Source organism: Trachurus trachurus (assembly GCF_905171665.1).
Source record: "Trachurus trachurus genome assembly, chromosome: 17".
NCBI classification, from domain to species: domain Eukaryota; kingdom Metazoa; phylum Chordata; class Actinopteri; order Carangiformes; family Carangidae; genus Trachurus; species Trachurus trachurus.
Window position 1 is genome coordinate 2,280,881 of NC_139900.1, and position 19,171 is coordinate 2,300,051.

The 19,171-nt window shown below is 44.3% G+C and overlaps 2 protein-coding genes and 1 long non-coding RNA gene across 3 annotated transcripts in view; 1 reads left to right on the forward strand and 2 right to left on the reverse strand.

Annotated features, from left to right (window-relative positions):
- The window catches only part of LOC311000770, a 128,403-nt gene that overhangs the window by 71,779 nt on the left and 37,453 nt on the right, over window positions 1-19,171 (forward strand). Inside the window, exon 2 of the long non-coding RNA XR_014596104.1 lies at window positions 8,194-8,310. This is a non-coding gene — a long non-coding RNA (uncharacterized lncRNA). The remainder of the gene's footprint in view (window positions 1-8,193; window positions 8,311-19,171) is intronic.
- Window positions 1-19,171, reverse strand: part of LOC311000760 (NACHT, LRR and PYD domains-containing protein 3-like) — a 164,394-nt gene that overhangs the window by 55,858 nt on the left and 89,365 nt on the right. The window contains exon 14 of the mRNA XM_083991589.1: window positions 78-251. Coding sequence (XP_083847715.1) covers window positions 78-251 — 174 coding nt within the window. The remainder of the gene's footprint in view (window positions 1-77; window positions 252-19,171) is intronic.
- On the reverse strand, window positions 449-8,175 carry LOC311000013 (uncharacterized protein; the record flags this gene model as incomplete). Its single annotated transcript, XM_083990652.1, has 5 exons — window positions 8,061-8,175; window positions 7,231-7,463; window positions 5,367-7,027; window positions 4,801-4,904; window positions 449-479 (listed from the first exon to the last, which is right to left on the reverse strand). The coding sequence occupies exons 1-5, from the start codon at window positions 8,126-8,128 to the stop codon at window positions 449-451; spliced, it is 2,097 nt and encodes a 698-aa protein (XP_083846778.1). The 5' UTR covers window positions 8,129-8,175.

Consider the following 19,171-nt stretch of genomic DNA (forward strand, 5'->3'; position numbering starts at 1 on the left):
TTCTGAGTGAAGATCAATCAGGTTCAGTTGTGGATCAAAGATCTCAGATCTACAACAGTAACAGTCAGTGAACTGACCTCAGAGTCTCCAGTCTACAGTCTGGACTCTCCAGAAAACCACTCAGATGCTTCACTGCTGAATCCTGCAGCTTGTTTCCACTCAGGTCCAGGTGTCTCAGGTGGGAGGGGTTGGACTTCAGAGCTGAGACCAGAGAAGAACAGCTGATCTCTGACAAACTGCAGCCCTTCAATCTGAATAAAGAATAAAAGCAGTGAGTTGAGGACAAAGCTCCTTGTTGACAGCGTTGATGACCTTGTTGTCATGTGACCATGAGCTGAAGCTTCCTTCCTGTGGAGCCCAGTGTTGATGTTCATGAGCCTCAGTGTCTCCACAGTGGGATCATCAAACCAACACTGTTCTCTGAGCTACAGGACTTTAACCTGACCTCTCACACTGGGAAGCTGCTTTGACCTTTGACCCTGAACCAAGCAAAGAGGGAAAACTCAGATCTACATCACATCTGCTCAGCTTCAGCTACAGTGGCTGATCCAGCTGTTCTGTTAGCAGCTTCATCTGAGAGCAGCTCATCATCATCATCATCATCATCATCATCAACATCATCATCATCATCACCACACTGACCTCTGAGTGACCTCTGACCCTTCACCTTCTACCAGCTGCAGTAACATGGAGTCAGAAACTCCAACAGGTCCAGTCAGTGAACTCACCTCAGAGTCTCCAGTCGACAGTTTGGACTCTCCAGTCCAGCACACAGAACCTCCACTGATGAATCACTCAGTTTGTTGTCACTCAGGTCCAGTTGTGTCAGGTGGGAGGGGTTGGACTTCAGAGCTGAGGCCACGACTTCACACCAAGTCTCTGAGAGTCGACAATCAGCAAGTCTGTTAAGAGAGAAAATATGAAACGTGTCAGAATGAAATGAGATGAAAGCTGCAGTAAAAACACACTTGATGCATCTGATGACAGGACGTGATGATGTGATGAACATCTGAGCTCCAGCTCATCTTCTCTCAGTTTGATCTTCATCACTGTCACAGCTGCAGCTTCAGTCTGAGGCTTTGGGTCGTGTCGTGTCGTGTCGTGTCGTGTTGTGTTGTGTCGTGTCGTGCTAATCACTGATCAGTTTTGGCTGCAGGTCCAAACTGAGTCTGGTCTCTCTTCCACCAGGTGGAGGCGGAGCTACTCTACAGGTGATCGTTCATGCTGATCTACCGGTCACATATTATTATTGTGGATCAGCTGATCGTGATCTCAGTGCAGTTCTATATATGTGAATAAATAAATGATGATGATGATGATGATGGTGCAGCAGCTGTGGGTTTGAACCATTGATCTCTGATTGAATCATTGATCTCCGATCAGACTGACTGAATCAATACAACAGGATAAGTTAATAATAATAATAATAATCTTTATTTATAGAGCACCTTTCATGCACGACTGCACCAGTGCTTGCATAGGCGTCATTTACGCTGGGGACATGTCCCCACCACTTTTTGTCAAGAACAATTTTGTCCCCACCACAAAATTAACTTAACATTATCCTAATGAAGAATGGCGAAAAAACATTGATAAACTATGACAAAATAGGCAGCCGAAACAGTGTGCACGGCGCAAAGCTTCTGCTGGAGCCAATAACTCTCAACAATGTAGCTGCGATTAAAGCGTCCTCGCAGCCTGGCTGCGAGAGCTGCTTCACCTGCTCTCTCCGCGCCGGGAAAACATCGACCACGTCTGTAGGGGAGACCGGGGTTGGTTGGCACACTTTTCACTCTTTGCCATAGCACTCTGGCATCATTTATGTGAGAATATTCAAACCAGCATTAAATGAAAGGTTAAGGTGTCAGCTTTAACTAAACACATTTCCATGTCCACAGTTATATTCTAAAATCAATTTATTTATGAATAAAATCATACTGCGCACTTGTGCCAACCAGACATGGGGTTGGTTGGCACACTTCATGGGGTTGGTTGGCACATTGTAAAAATGAATGGATGAAGCAACCAATAAAATAATAAATTGGAAATTGAATTCTAATATATTCAAATTTAAGAGGATAGCATGTATGCATGCATATATTTGCATGTATAACACTAAAACAGCGCATTTAAGGCCACAAACAAGATAACACATATACAGAACATTAAACAGTAAATTATTTGAGCTTTTTTTTTATTTTTTAAAGAGAAAATATTCAATGAATATAGAATTTATCCTTAAATATAGCATATCACCTCTTTGTATTTTTATTTATTTCCATCTCACTGTGTTTTAGATTTGCTGTGTGGGGTGGATGCAGATTATTTACATTAAGGCCTATATAATCCTCAGTGTCATGCCATGTCTCCCTAGTGTCAGAAGTGAGAGAGAGTGTGTGTGTGTGTGTGTGTGTGTGTGTGTGTGTGTGTGTGTAGTATGGAGTGTGGGAGGGAGGGGTTTTTACTTGTAATTGTTTTCTGTCTCTAATTTTCTATGTGTGTAAAGCACTTTGTGTTGCATTTTCCATGTATGAAAGGTGCTCTATAAATAAAGATTGATTGATTGATTGATTGATATAGAATCACTGGAATTACAGTATTGGCATATTTAGGCTTTGTGGCCCATTTCACTGCATAAGTCATGTGCCCATTTCTTGCACTCAGTGCACTGAATTGTATGAAATTATGTTTGATCACATTTAATATATGTATACTGCATGTTGGGGTTGGTTTGTGTGTGCCAACCAACCCCGACATGAGTGTGCCAACCAACCCCGACCAAAATAAACCCACTTTTGTGAATATATGATGTTGCCCAGGTAACATCACTCATCAAAGACTTTCAAGTTTCATATCAAATTGAAGCTGACTCCTATCTCTACAAACTGGAAGTAACACATTTCCAATATCTTTATCCAAAGCAATTTTATAACACTTTAAGTGCGGGGGGCAATTTTTTACTTTTGGTACTAAAAAACAGATATTTTGCCCTCAGCAAAAAAGTGAGTCATTTTCAGATGTTTTAACAAACTAGATAAGTGCAGCTCAATAAGATGATCATTTTGATGTCACATTTGTGAGTCTGTGACCAACAGGAGGCCAGAAAACAGGGGTGTGCCAACCAACCCCTGTAGCCAACCAACCCCGGTCTCCCCTACTCGGTTTTCCACACACACAGGTCTGTCTCTAGCTCTGTATGTGGATGTGGGTGTGTGTCTCGTGTGCACTGCAGACGCAACTGACAAATATTTATAGACGGACAAGCAACAACTTCATTACCGGTAATTTTATTTTGAAAATTGACCGGATTCTCTCGCCTTTTCTGTTCCCAACTTCCTGTCTGGTACGATCCGTCTATCCAGCTTGACAGACGGCGCTCACGGCTCGCGTGAAAAATAGAACAGACGCCGAACTGAAGCGCTGCAGCGCACGAGCCTCCACGCGGGGTTGATTGTACCAGATGAGACAGCACCCGATATATGCTTGATGTGGGTGCAAAGTCACTGTTAACGAAATCAACATCTAATCTGTCCCTTCAAAAAAAGTTAGTAACGTGTCTGTTTGGAGCAGCTGCTGACAGTGACAGTTCCTCATGACTAAACCTGAGCGACCATCCGATCCTTCCTCACTCACGTCGTGACGACGGAACAAAGTCTTTTGGACATATGTATGTTCTGTGTTTTTCCTCTCTATAACCGTCTCATTTCAGTTTTTGCCGGTTGGCAATCATCTGGTGCACCCGCTGTTTGTTTCTTGGGAGCAGTCGACATAATAAATAATAATAAATCTCCATGTTTTTTTAAACCTGTCTGAGTCAGTGTGGGCGGAGTCTGAAGATGACATAACCTGAGGATACCAATCAGAATGAACACAGGTGCCTCTGCGACACTAAAGTTGGGGACACACTACACAATTTTTTGCCCGATTTTACCCAGGATTCACAATCGGCTCAAGTTGTGGACAGTCAGCCTGTTGAGTCGGGGCAGAAATCTGTTAGTGTGTGATGGGGAACAAACTCAAATCGTCAGGTGTGTGAGGCGAACAGATGCAACCCGACTTCAGTCGCAGCAAATTCAAACATGTGTGATTTTGTTGAGGCGATTCTGGATGCAGTGAGTAGCCTACTGGTTACTGACCCAACCGCAAACACGTCGCCCACAGCCAATGAAAAAGAGGAGGTGGGACAAATGAAACAGCTCCTCACCAACTTGATGAATACGTGTTTTTTCTTTTTAATGGATTTCTCACAGCAGGTAGCTGCGCAAACAGCAGCAGCAACAGCGAGCCGTATGTCGTCCATGTTTGTTTACACTTTGTTAAATGAATTGACATGGTTGCCTAGCAACATTGTGGTGGGGTGGGTTAACACCAGCTAACAGCTTAAACTGTCAACCGAGAGTTTGTTGCCAGAGTTTGTTGTGTTCAGGTGTCTTCTGTTGGTTTGACAAATTGTGTCGTCTGTGCTCCCTCATCTGGTGAAGTCATTAAGTGTGTGATCACCAGTCGTCATGAAAATCTGCTAAAGCCAGGCGGTTAGTGAGAACTTCAGGTCTTTTCTAAAGTGTCAACAACTGTGAAACTTGCGTAGTGTGTCCCCAGCCTAAAGGGTTAAATCTATGGTTCATGAACACTTGGAAACACTGCATGAATAAAACTGAAAAAACTTTTTTGATAAATCAGCAATATCACAGCGAGCTGAAATACTTCCATGTTGGAGCTCACAGATTTTACTACACCTCCAGATAAAACACAACTGAGACTTGACTGATCAATAATTATATTGATCCTGTCTGAACTCACCCAGCCTTCCTGCAGTTCCTCACAGCTGGGATCAGTCTCCGTCGTCCCTCTGGTGATGTCTTGTACTTGTTCAGGTCCAACTCATCCAGAACCTGCTCTGACATCTGCAGCATGTAGGCCAGAGCTGAACACTGGATCTCAGAGAGTTCCTTCTCTGATCTGTTCTCTGACTCCAGGAACTGTTGGATCTCCTGATGAACTGACTGGTCCTTCATCTCCGTCAGACAGTGGAAGATGTTGATGCTTCTGTCAGGAGAGATTTTAACACTCTTCATCTCCTTCAGGTTGTTGATGGTTCTCTGGATGGTTTCTGGACTGTTGTCTGTCTGACCCAGCAGACCTCCTAACAGCCTCTGGTTGGACTCCAGAGAGAGGCCATGAAGGAAGCGAACAAACAGGTCCAGGTGGCCATTTTTATTTTTGAGGGATTTCTGCATGGCGCTCTGCAGGAAGTCATTTGGTGGTGGAGGACTGTTATTGTTCTGTCGAGGACTGTTATTGATCCATGGATCACTGTTGAAGAGCGATAGATGACTGTTATTGACAGAAGGATCACTGTTAAAGACTGATGGATGACTGTTGTTGATAGAAGGATCACTGTTAAAGACTGATGGATGACTGTTATTGATCCGCTGATGACTGCTGTTGATCAACAGATGACTATTGTTGATCAACAGATGACTGTTATCGATTGGGGCATTAGTGCTCGCATTGAATCCATCAGAGGAAGGCACTGTGGTCTTCTCTTTCTCTTCGTAGTCTTTTCCCAGGAACTTCTTGAGGACCTGTGTGTTCCTGTTGGTGAAACAGTGGAACATGTAGACTGCAGCCAGAAACTCCTGAACACTCAGATGAACAAAGCAGTAGACTGTTTTCTGGAAGATCACACTCTCTCTTTTGAAGATCTCAGTACAGAGTCCTGAGTTCACCAAGGCCTCTGTGACATCCAGACCACACTGCTCCAGGTCTTCTTGGTAGAACATGATGTTTCCTTGCTCCAGCTGGTCAAACGCCAGCCTCCCCAGCTTCAGAAGAACTTCCCTGTCGGCCTCCGTCAGCTCCTGTGGACTCGTCTCATGTCCTTCACCGTACTTGTTCTTCTTCCTCTTTGTCTGGACCAGCAGGAAGTGTGAGAACAGGTCCGTCGTGGTCTTGGGCAGCTCTCCTCTCTGGTCTGTGGTCAACATGTGCTCCAGAACTGTAGCACTGATCCAGCAGAAGACTGGGACTTGACACATGATGTGGAGGGTCCTGGACGTCTTGATGTGTGAGATGATTCTTCTGGACAGATCTTCATCACTGGACCTCCTCCTGAAGTACTCCTCCATCTGGGCGTCAGTGAAGCCTCGGACCTCTGTTACCCTGTCGACACATGTAGGAGGGATCTGATTGGCTGCTGCAGGTCTGGAGGTGATCCAGACCAGAGCCGAGGGAAGCAGATTCCCCCGGATGAGGTTTGTCAGCAGCACGTTGACTGATGACGTCTGTGTGACATCAGACACAACCTCCCTGTTGTTGAAGTCCAGTGACAGTCGGCTTTCATCCAGGCCGTCAAAGATGAAGAGAAGTTTACAGACAGCCAGCTGCTCTGCTGTGACCTTCTGTAATGTTGGATGGAAAACATGGAGCAGCCTGAGAAGACTCAACCGCTGATCTCTGATCAGGTTCAGCTCCCTGAACGAAAGCAGAACCAGCAGACTGACATCTTGGTTCTCCAAGCCCTCGGCCCAGTCCAGAGTGAACTTCTGCACCGAGAAGGTTTTTCCAACGCCAGCGACGCCGTTGGTCAGAACCACTCTGATGGGTCTCTGTTGGACAGGTGAGACCGTAGAGACGTCCTCTCTCTGTTGGACAGGTGAGACCGTAGAGACATCCTCTCTCTGTTGGACAGGTGAGACCTTAGAGACGTCCTCTCTCTGCTGGACAGGTGAGACCGTAGAGACGTTCTCTCTCTGTTGGACAGGTAAGTCTTTAAAGATGTCGTTGCACCTGATTGGAGTGTCATGGAGGGTCTTCTTCTTGGACGTTGTCTCCAGCTGTCTCACCTCATGTTGGGTATTAACCTCTTCACTCTGTCCCTCTGTGATGTAGAGCTCAGTGTAGATGCTGTTGAGGAGGGTTCCACTTCCTGTTCCACTTCCTGTTCCCTCAGTTCCTTCAGTCACTCGTTCACATCTGCTCCTCAGACTGATCTTATGTTGATCTAAAACCTCCTGCAGACCACGATCTGCTGAGAGAGAAGAGACAGAGTCAGACTGAAGACAGAGAGTCTGACAATCTGATCAGATTATTTTCATCAGCTACAGAAAAACTACAGACAACAAAGAGAAGGTTTGAATCATCATCTTAAATGTCAGTGCTGTGTGATGGAACAATGACTCTGGAGAAAGCAACAAATGACCACATCAGCAGACAGATGTTCAGTCTCACCTTGTCCACAGCTGCTCTGATTGGCTGTCTGCAGCTCACCTCTGGTTCTGGGTCTTTTTCCACACTGGGGACAGGAGGGGGGTCCTGAAGAACCAGACTGGTCCCAGTCTGTGGTGAAGCACTGTCTGCAGAACCAGTGTCCACAGCTGGTGGAGACTGGGTCCTTCAGGACGTCCTGACAGAGACCACAGCAGGACAGCTGCTGGTCCACAGAGACACCACTCCTCTTCCTCCTGTCAAGACATTTCTGGATCAACAACACGTCACAGTCACAGCTCCACTGGCTGCTGTTGCTGCAGCAACGTCCACTGACTGAGGCTGAAGACACAGGAACATGAGGACGCTGTGCTTCATCTGACAGAAGTGTTGGAGAGGAGAAGACTGTCCACGGTCTGGAAGACACTGACTCTCCTGCAGACCCTCTCCACAACGTACTGATCAGCCACAGCAGCTCCTTCAGCAATAGACTGAAATACCCACACCGCACTACAGAGACACTCAGGAAATCATTCCTGCCTGTTGCTGCCAGCTGTCTGTTTTACCTTATTCTATTCTGCTTTTATTTTTTAGTAATAATATTTCATGTATCTTTGTATAACTCACTTTGTGCAGATTTCTCTTACTATTCAGGTGTTTGTAAAAAAAAAAATTCCCTCCGGCGATAAATAAAGATATTCTGAATTTGAATCAGTCTGATGGGGGGTGTGTGTGTGTGTGTGTGTGTGTGTGTGTGTGTGTGTGTCTGGTTCCTGGTTTCTCTCTGTTTCCTTCACATGAGTCTAATGACTGAATCATCTTCAGCTCAGTTTACAGTAGAAACCGTCTCTTACCGTGACTCTGAAGGTCCAGGTCCAGGTCTGAACCAAAGAGGTTCTTCTATGGACCGGTCACTCTTCATGGACTGACAGATGGATCCAGGTCCAGGTCTAGGTCCAGGTCCAGGTCCAGGTCTGAACCAAAGAGGTTCTTCTATGGACCGGTCACTCTTCATGGACTGACAGATGGATCCAGGTCCAGGTCTGAACCAAAGAGGTTCTTCTATGGACCAGTCACTCTTCATGGACTGACAGATGGATCCAGGTCCAGGTCTGAACCAAAGAGGTTCTTCTATGGACCGGTCACTCTTCATGGACTGACAGATGGATCCAGGTCCAGGTCCAGGTCTGAACCAAAGAGGTTCTTCTATGGACCGGTCACTCTTCATGGACAGACAGATGGATCCTGGAGACTCTGCTCTCAGTCTGTGGCTCTGAATTCTGCAAACACAAACATGTTTTTATTCCCATCACATTGATCACTGATCAGCTCTCTGATCACAGATGCTTTGCAGGAAGTCTCCAGCACCACACACTGTAGTGAAGGATGAAAGCAACACAGCAGCATCATAGACAACAGTGTAGAGTCAGTCATTAAAGTCCCCCTCCCGCGACCATTTTCGGTCATTTTAAAACCAGCTCATTAGCAATGCACATTAGCAATGCACCTCTAGAGGGTGGGCGGAGACTGCGCTGAGACCCGCCCAGCCACCTCCTCACAACCCACCCCCTGCTCACTGACAGTGCATTTAGCGTAAAACTCCACACTGAGATTTGATCTCAGACTGGAACATAGTCCTTACTCACGGTGCAAGCTGCTCTACCAGGCGAGCTATACCTGTTATACCTTGACAGCTACACCGAGCTGTTAACCCCTTCACCTCTGAGGCAGATGCAGAGCGGGGCGGGAGCTTGTAGCACTAGTGCCCTCCCCTGGAGCTGTGACACGTCAGCTCCAGTCTCCCTGAAACTGCCAGTTTGCGTCTGCCATTGGTTCACAGCAATTTGAAGGCAGAAAAACTCAGAAATGCAATTTTGCACTTCCTTTTCTGCTGACATGTCCTCACACACAAGAAAAATGCCACAGGAACATGTGAAAAGCACGAAAAACACGATTTTCATGGGAGTGGATCTTTAACTGTGTCCAGTGTCCAGCTGCTGAACACTTGTCTCACATCAGCTCTACACAGGATCACAATAAGGCTGACCTCGAATAGTTGACGATTCAACTGCCAATCTTGCTGTCGAATCGTTGCAAAATGTGGTTCTGACAAAAAGACTGTACCATTCTGACAATGTGGGGGTGGTCGTCATTGTTTTCTAATAATATATCAGACAAGAGATTCTTTTCATACCTACGTATGTATGTTTCGATGGTGTTTCTGCCTTTTTCAGAAGTGTCACTAGGTGTTGGTGAGACGTGTCTTTTCAGCTGATGTTTAACCGTTGGAACATGTCATGGTATGAAACTAATCTCTTGTCTGATGAATAAGAAAGCCAAGCTATAAGAATACACACCGACACTGCTCAACATCTGGATCTACCTGGAGACCAGTCGTCCCCCTACAGCCCAGGGAGGAGACACATGAAGACTCTTCAGGTTTGTATCAGTTATCTTACTGTGAGACTGGAGGTCCAGGTCCAGATCTGAAGTCTGGAGGATCTCCTTTGGACCGGTCCCTCTTCATGGACTGACAGATGGATCCTGGAGACTCTGGTCCGTCCTCCTCTTCCTCCACATTAACACTCATCTTCAGGACTTCAGTCTGAGAGGGAAACCAGAAACACACACACAGTCCGATCACCTGTCACACCCAAATACACTGAGGACAAACTATCATCACTATATTACAGTTGTTGACCTCCTTTCACATTAAATCCATGTAAAAAACAAAAAGAAAAAAACATAATAATAACAATGTTGTGTTAACACTTACTTGTCTCAGACTTCAGTTTCTCTGCTTCTGCTCCGTTCATTCTGAAATGGAGTCTGAACTGTTTAACCGTCTTCTTCTCCCTCTGCTCATTGTTCAGCACACAGTAATTCTCTCTCTACTCCATATACTCATATACACCACCACTTACAAGCACATGCACAAGCACTTTGACCCGCGTTACCTGCCATGTTGTATTCTTCTCCTTATTGTCTTTTAACTCATGTGTTTGTTTTTTTGTCAGTTTGTTTTTCTCTTTTCTGTTTCCTGCTTTTATGATGTGTGTTATTTTAAGTAGCCTATGTATCCCAACACTGTGATGGGAAGTTGCAATTTCATTGTATTATAATGCAGTGACAATTAAGGCCTCTAATCTAATCTAATCTAATCTAATCTAATCTAATCTAATCTAATCTAATCTCTAATCAAGACAATAAATTTAATCTCATGACAACTAGAATGACCTTTGACCTCTAAAGTTTTCTCAGGCCATCGTTAAGATCAAGTCGATGTTTGTTCTGAGTTAGAAGAAGTCGTGTCGAGGTGAAACTGAGACAATGTGCTGACGTCTGTAGGACTACGTCTGACTCTTCTTCCCTCCTCAGTCCACACAGACAGACTCACTCTCTGATGCTTCAACAACAACAACAACAACAACAATAATAATAATAATAATAATAATAATAATAATAATAATAATAATGTTGTGTTAAAACTCACTTGTCTGAAACTTCAGTTTCTCTGCTTCTGCTCTGTTCACTCTAAAATGGCGACCTGTTTAATTTTCACTTCCTTCTTTGTGTTTACAGGAAATCACATGACTCAGTGAGGGCGTGTTTTACAGTTTGAAGTTCATTGTGACAAAGAGACAGGAAGTCACATGGTACAGTACAACGCCCTGCTGGGTATCTGTGGGTATTACATCTCTATGGACAGATGAAACCTGACACCATGTATAAACAGTGAGATCAGATCAGGAGTGGTAGATTTAAAGACACAGCAGCAGCAGCAGCTACAGCAGCATTAACAGCAGCAGCATTAACAGCAGCAGCAGCAGCACAGAGTCTCTCCACTACCAGTCACAGCTCAGTCTGATCTTAAACGGCCTCAGATCTCCATCTTCCTGCTCTGTGGTGACACCGTGGCTGCTCTGGACAATAAGGACATCACCACCACCACAGGAGACCTTATAGTCACAGTACATGTACAGTGCTGCTCATCATTTCATCATAGTCCCAACGTTTGGAATAAGAAGACTGGACTCCCTCTCAGTTCAGTCATTACTCTGAGGTTGGACAAAAAAACACTCCACATTACAGTAATCCATGAGTCATTATAATACAATGGAAATTACCCTTCAACTAGTACCTTTTTACATACCTACTAGCAGGGCCGGCTCTTGTCATAGGCGACATAGGCGATCGCCTATTTGCGTTTGCGCCACCGCCTCAATATGTTTTTTGGTTTTTAAAAAATCATATTTCTGTCATTTTACGCCATAGAAAAGCGGTTCAACTACTGTGATCGGTATGACTCTCCTATTTCAAATATGCACGCCCTTGACGACCTGTCAATCAAAACAACAGCTTTGAAGCGCTTCGAACCCGCAGAATTGTTAGGAGAGAGAGAGAAGCAGTGAGGAGGGTGACGGTGCTTCAGAGGCTGAAAGTTCTGACTTATCTGATGAAGAAGATTATGAAAAAAATGAGAGAGAGTTGAGACTTGAGCCTGCTCAGACCAAGGTTATAATAGTTTTGGATGGGGAACTCCTGGTATTACACCTGTATGGACAGATGAAATCTGACACACACACACACACAGTAATTTCACCACTCCATATACTCATATACACCACCACTTACAAGCACATGCACAAGCACTTTGACCCGCGTTACCTGCCATGTTGTATTCTTCTCCTTATTTTCTTTTAACTCATGTGTTTGTTTTTTTTGTCAGTTTGTTTTTCTCTTTTCTGTTTCCTGCTTTTATGATGTGTGTTATTTTAAGTAGCCTATGTATCCCAACACTGTGATGGGAAGTTGCAATTTCATTGTATTATAATGCAGTGACAATAAAGGCCTCTAATCTAATCTAATCTCTAATCAAGACAATAAATTCAATCTCATGACAACTAAAATGACCTTTGACCTCTAAAGTTTTCTCAGGCCATCGTTAAGTTCAAGTTGATGTTTGTTCTGTGTTAGAAGTCGTGTCGAGGTGAAACTGAGACAATGTGCTGACGTCTGTAGGACTACGTCTGACTCTTCTTCCCTCCTCAGTCCACACAGACAGACTCACTCTCTGATGCTTCAACAACAACAATAATAATAACAACAATAATAACAATAATGTTGTGTTAAAACTCACTTGTCTCAATCTTCAGTTTCTCTGCTTCTGCTCCGTTCACTCTAAAATGGAGTCTGACCTGTTTAATTTTCACTTCCTTCTCTGCGTTTACAGGAAATCACATGACTCAGTGAGGGTGTGAGGTTCATAGTGACAAAGAGACAGGAGGTCACATGGTGCAGTACAACGACCTGTCAGTACCTGTATGGACAGATGAAACCTGACACCAGGTATAAACAGTGAGTTTAGGTCTAGGAGTGGTAGATTTAAAGACACAGCAGCAGCAGCAGCAGCAGCAGCAGCATTAACAGCAGCATTAACAGCAGCAGCAGCAGCAGCAGCACAGAGTCTCTCCACTACCAGTCACAGCTCAGTCTGATCTTAATGTAGCATCCCCGGCTAAATGATGGTCGGACTCTCAAACTGATGGTTCACAATGTTTTATTCCTTGGACCGTATTCAATGTAAACACACCGTAAGAGCTATGAAAAGAAGAAAACAAAATACAGTTACCTTTACTCTTACTTGAAATTACCTTTAACTGCCTTTATCACAAACAATCATGTAAGTTGACTCTCTTTTTATCTAATAAACTTATTGTAGACTCACAGGTTTTACTCCATGAATTTAAATATATATTTTAACTGCTACGATTGATGTTACAGTCATGAGGGAAAATTCACACTTTAACTGAAAGACAACCTCACATAGAGTGCAATATAAAACAATATTTGACATGAAATTAGCATTTTTAACCGTTCGTTTTTAACCCAATACACAGTTTTTAACCTTAGCAGACCGCATATAAAACAGACAAAATACATCCTGTTGCATTACTAAAACAACCAACGAGTTAGCTTATAGCTTCATCTCACTTCAATACAGACCGACACGGCAGCTCGCCGATGCTAATAGTAGCTACCGCTAACCACAATACACTTTATGCATGAAAATATCAACGGCAACCAAACTCGAGCCGGACATAAATATAGCATGAAATGGTAACAAAACAAACCTTGTGCCCCTTATTAGCCAGGTGCTAGGGCGTTCCATGTGAGTTAGGCACACTTTGCTTGCTTTTAGCATTGAAGACACTCTTAGCCTTGCAGACACACTTTTCCTACTGCCGGTAAACTCCGAAGCACCGGATATGTACGAGGTCTCAGCGAGACGCTTTCAAAATAAAAGCACTGAATATCCGTCTGCTTAATATATAAAAAATAAAAGCCTGGCTTTAAAGAATGTTACTAAGTAAACATAAAAACACATTTATAAAAATACTATGCTCATATTAAAGGTCATTTACACTCCCACCAAATCATTACTGGTTTTTCATCCCCTTATTAGATGTAAAGCATGAATGATTTCTAAACCATGTGACCTTTAACCTTTAGTGCTTGAGTCAAAAATGTCCATAAACTCTTCATACTGTAAAGGATAGGTTGTGGAGTGAAGGGGGTGATTAAACAGTCTCTAGGAGCAGGATCAGCTTCTGCACTGGACGTTCAACGATGGATGGCTTGCCAGAACGCTGTCCCTCCTTTCCCATCTTCTGATCTCCAACACGAATCTTCACTCTCCTCACTAGTCCATCTTTATCAGTCACTGTCTCTACAACTTTAGCCAATTTCCACTCGTTGCGAGGTTGATCTTCTGTCTTTTCCATCACAAAGTCACCGACCTTGAGGTTTCTCCTTGGGGTATGCCAGCGTTGTCTGGTGGCGATGTTGTACACATACTCTCTTCTCCACCGGCCCCAGAACTGCTCTGCAAGGTATTGAACACGGCGCCACCTCTTACGAGCATACATATCCTCTCTGATGAATCTGCCAGGAGGTGGTAAGGCTGCAGTGGGTTTCATGGTGAGTAGGTGATTGGGCGTTAGCGGCTCTGGACTATCTGGATCATTTAAGTTGCCAACAGTGAGTGGACGACTGTTCACAATAGCTGCTGCCTCATAAAAGAATGTCCGTAGAGAGGCATCGTCCAGCCTGCCTGATGAGGGTGAAAGAGTTGAACGAAGAACATTCCTCACCGTTCGGATCTGTCTCTCCCATACGCCTCCAGCATGGCTTGCATGCGGAGCGTTCATGCTGAAGTCACACTGTTTCTCAGCCAAAAACGTAGTCAGACGATCAGCATCCAATTGCTTGAGAGCTTCATTCAGTTCATTTTTAGCTCCAACGAAGTTCGTTCCTTGGTCACATTTTATGTCACGTACCGCTCCTCTTATTGCAATGAAACAACGAAGTCCATTTATGAAAGCATCTGTCGACATGTCGTCTAACATTTCAATGTGGATAGCTCGACAGCAAAGGCAGGTGAAAAGCAGTCCGTATCTCTTTTGTACCTTGCGTCCTTGTTTGGTGAAAAACGGACCGAAACAGTCCATTCCACAATAGGTGAAAGGTGGTGATGGATCCACACGCTCAGACGGCAAATCTGCCATTTGCTGCTCCTCTGTGAATCTTCTGAGTTTTCGACATGTAACACATTGATGCAGATGCGTTGCCACAGCTCTGTTGATTCCTGGAATCCAGAATCCATTTGATCTGATCTCATAAATAGTCAAGCCTTTTCCTTGATGTTGGACTTTCTCGTGACAGTGAGCAATTATTGCCTTGGTGATGGGATGACTCTTTGGTATGATCACTGGATGCTTCAGTGAGGTAGGGAGTGATGCATCTTTCAGTCTTCCTCCCACCTTGAGGAGTCCATCCTGATCAAGAAAAGCATCCATCTGAAACAGTTTACTCTGAGAGGGAAGTTGAGTTACCTTACTGAGCAACTTTAACTCTTCTGGATACGCGTGTCTCTGTAAGTCTCTTATGATGATGCAGCGTGCGTCTTCTCGTTCTTGGACGGTGCTGTGGTCCGTTGACTTATCATGTCTGACACGACGAATGAGACGAGCGACAGCCTGAGTTGCTTTTGACCACGAAGAAAACTTTGACAGGCGGTCTGAGAGACTCAGCTGTTCCCGTGTCTGTGTGTTTAGAGTCTGAATCCTCTTGACTTCAGGATCTCCAATCTGTATTTCTGCGCTAACATCTGTAGCTAGAGGTATCTCTTTCTCCCATAAGAACCGAGGTCCTTTGAACCAGCTTGATGTGAGAATCTCACTTGCACTTGATCCCCTAGATGCGATGTCTGCAGGGTTATCAGGTTTTTTCGAGTGATACACTCCGTGGTGAGGAATGTACCACTTCTCTCCTTCCTTCCCTTGATCCTGAACTTCCTCTGCCTCACCCTTTTCAATGATTTCATTCATAAACTTCACATAATGTTCTTTGTACTTGTCATCCTTCGCCAGCTTTCTTTTAAGGTGACTGAGCCGTACCATCGCCAGTTGTTTGTTGTCAGGGAGATAGGGTCTCTCTTTAAAGGGGAGTGGCATCTCGTAATGTCCATGAATGTTCCTCTTGATCCCTTCCTTTAACATATCCAGGAAGCGGATGTCATCCTGAGACACAGTCTTTCCGTCCTTATTGGCATCTTTAAAGTCAGACTCGAGAACCCTGAGTGCCTCAGCTGGGGTCACTGGAGGAAGCTCTCTGACTGAAACTCTGTGACACATGTTGGTGATGCTTGGTGAGTTGTGGTGAGGTGAACAGCCTACGACACTCCACCCCAAATCCTTCTGAACTGCATATGGTTCGCTATCTCCTCCAAGGATTACCTGCCGTGGTGCCAGTGCCCTTGAGCAATTGTAGCCGATCAGCAGACCGACTTCACATTCCAGCTGTGGTGGGATTTCATCTGCTATTTTGATGAGATGATTCCAGTTCCGTGCCGTGTCACAGGTAGGAATGTGTGTTCGATTCACTGGTATACAGTCCTTGGTGTAAGCAGGGGGGAGATCAATGTGGATAGCAGAGCAGTAACCTCTCACTCTCAAACCTGACACTCTTTGACTATGCATTAATGCATCCTTTCCTGTCATGGTTGTTAGTTTCAGTCTTACAGGATGAGTTTCAGTCTGTAAACTATTGCTGACTTCTTGGTCAATGAAGACTGTATCGCTTTGGGTATCAAGCAGCGCATAAACAAGTCTTTCCGTACCTGGATTGCTGACAGAAGAAACCCACACTGGCACTATCATTGAAGTGTTGGTAGATGGCTCCTTAGTTGCCACACTGAGAGCCAATGTGGTTGCTGTTTCCTCTGTGTTACTTTGATTTGAGACTGACGTGGGCTTGGCCTTGGTGTAGGTGTCATCATGGAGAAGCGTAGGATGTCTTGCTTTACATTTGTCGCATGAATGTCTATTGCGGCAGTCCTTGGCGTTATGGCCCGTCCTCAAGCAGCCATAGCAAAGCTTCTTTTCTTTCACATATTTCCGTCGTTCCTCCAGAGCTTTCCCTTTAAACTCAGGACAGCGATGAAGTTGATGTTTACTGTCTTGACAAAACACACATGGTGGCTTTAAACCTGTCCTTTTTTTTCTTTTTTTTTTTTTTTTTTTTTGGCGTTTTTGCCTTTATTTGATAGCACAGTGAGACAGACAGGAAAGGGGGGAGGCAGAGAGAGGGGGAATGACATGCAGGAAAGGTCTGCCCGACGCGGGACTCGAACCGGGGACGCCTGCGTTGAGGACTGGAGCCTCTACATGGGGCGGCCGCTTTAACCACTGCGCCACGCACCGCCCCAAGCTGTTCTTAACTGTCCTTGTGTTTCATTCTCTGTAACTGTCTGTGTGTAATAAACACTGGATTTACATTTCTTTTCTTTCAGATGACGTGATGAGTTAGCCTCTGATGAGTGGAGAGCGTGGAATGAAGTAATAGGATTACATGCAATTTCTGCCTCCGTTACAATGAAGAAGACAAACTCCTGGAAGCTGGGAAACTCCTGGTCAACTCTCATGACTTGAGTGACCTTGCGGTTCCACTGTGATGCTGCCCAATCAGGTAGCTTTTGGACCAATTTCTGGTTTTCTTCACAATCGTTCAAAATGTTCAGACCTTTAACGTAAGGCATGGCTTCCAGACATGAGTGTAAGAAATCAGCGAATGCTCTAAGTCCCTCAGCATCTCTTGGATGGACCTTTGGCCAGTTTGTTAGTTTTTCCCTGAATGCTTTTTGTATAACAAACGGCTGACCATACCTGTGGTTGAGACGGTTCCATCCATCTTTGTAGGCTTCATCATCATTTCTATAAAATATGCCATCAAGTGTCTTTCGAGCTGGACCTCCTACATATTTTTTCAAATAATGTAATTTGTCAGCTGAAGCAATGTTCTTTTTGTCTATGAGGGATGTGAAGGAAGCCTTCCACTCAATGAACTGGATAGGGTCACCAGTAAATACAGACGGTTCTGGCATTGGGAGCCTGTTCAGAGCTATGCTATCTTGGACTGCCTGAGCCAGATAACTTACATCTGTCCTTGCAGGTGATGCTGTCATTGTGATATCAGTGGGCTGCTGTATGAGAGCTGAAGGAGGAGGATACACAAACTGATGATCTCTCGTTCTCATCTGATCTACAGAATGAACACTTGCTTCCTGCATTACTTCCTGATCATAAGTTGTGAACCTAGCTCGTGCAGCTTTAATGTCCTTCTCTGCCTTTAATCTTTCCAACTCACGTTTTTGAGCTTCAAGTTCTTTCCTTTGTTGTCCCTCTAGGAGTTGAATCTTTTCTTTTTGTTTCTCCTCCTTCAGTAACACTTCATACTCTGCTTCCTTTGCTGCTAATTCTGCTGCAGCGTCTGCTCTTTTTGCTGCTATAACAGAGTGTTGACTGGAACCTTTACTTGAGTGTTGACTTGGAGGTGAAGCTGTGGATCCGTAGATGGAGCGAGCGTAGTCTCTGTTAAGAAGCTCATGAAGACGTTGCCTTACAGCTTCACTATCAAATTCTTCATCTATGCCTGATATCCTTTCAAGAGCAATTTTAACAATGTCCCTTGTAACTGCCTCACAGGCATCAATACGACGTCTTGTCTCATTAGATGGAGTGAGGTGAGCTCTGATGTCTATGTACAGGTTTATAACACAGTTTTTTCCTTCTTCTAGTGTGTCTATAAGAGTTGCAATGTCACTTTCAGGAATGTTTAACTTTAACTGTTTTCTAGCCTTACGTGCCTGGATCTTCCATTGTTCATAAATGTGAGTCAACCTTTTCTCCTTTTTGTGGGCCTCCTCCTCATGAAATGCAAGCATCTTTTCCGTGGGATTCCGTAGGCGACCAGAGCGACGGAGATCCTCCTCTTCAGTATCCTTATCCTTCATCTGTTCGGAGTCTCTGTCGTCTGGAGGCGTCTTTACTGATGCTTCCATGTTGTGAGCAGGTACCACAATCCTTGACCATCACATCAGGTCCCTCTACAGTTGTCCTTGGTCAGCGGCGTGATGTGACGGATGAGGTGAAGCTCTTACTGTAGCATCCCCGGCTAAATGATGGTCGGACTCTCAAACTGATGGTTCACAATGTTTTATTCCTTGGACCGTATTCAATGTAAACACACCGAAGAGCTATGAAAAGAAGAAAACAAAATACAGTTACCTTTACTCTTACTTGAAATTACCTTTAACTGCCTTTATCACAAACAATCATGTAAGTTGACTCTCTTTTTATCTAATAAACTTATTGTAGACTCACAGGTTTTACTCCATGAATTTAAATATATATTTTAACTGCTACGATTGATGTTACAGTCATGAGGGAAAATTCACACTTTAACTGAAAGACAACCTCCCATAGAGTGCAATATAAAACAATATTTGACATGAAATTAGCATTTTTAACCGTTCGTTTTTAACCCAATACACAGTTTTTAACCTTAGCAGACCGCATATAAAACAGACAAAATACATCCTGTTGCATTACTAAAACAACCAACG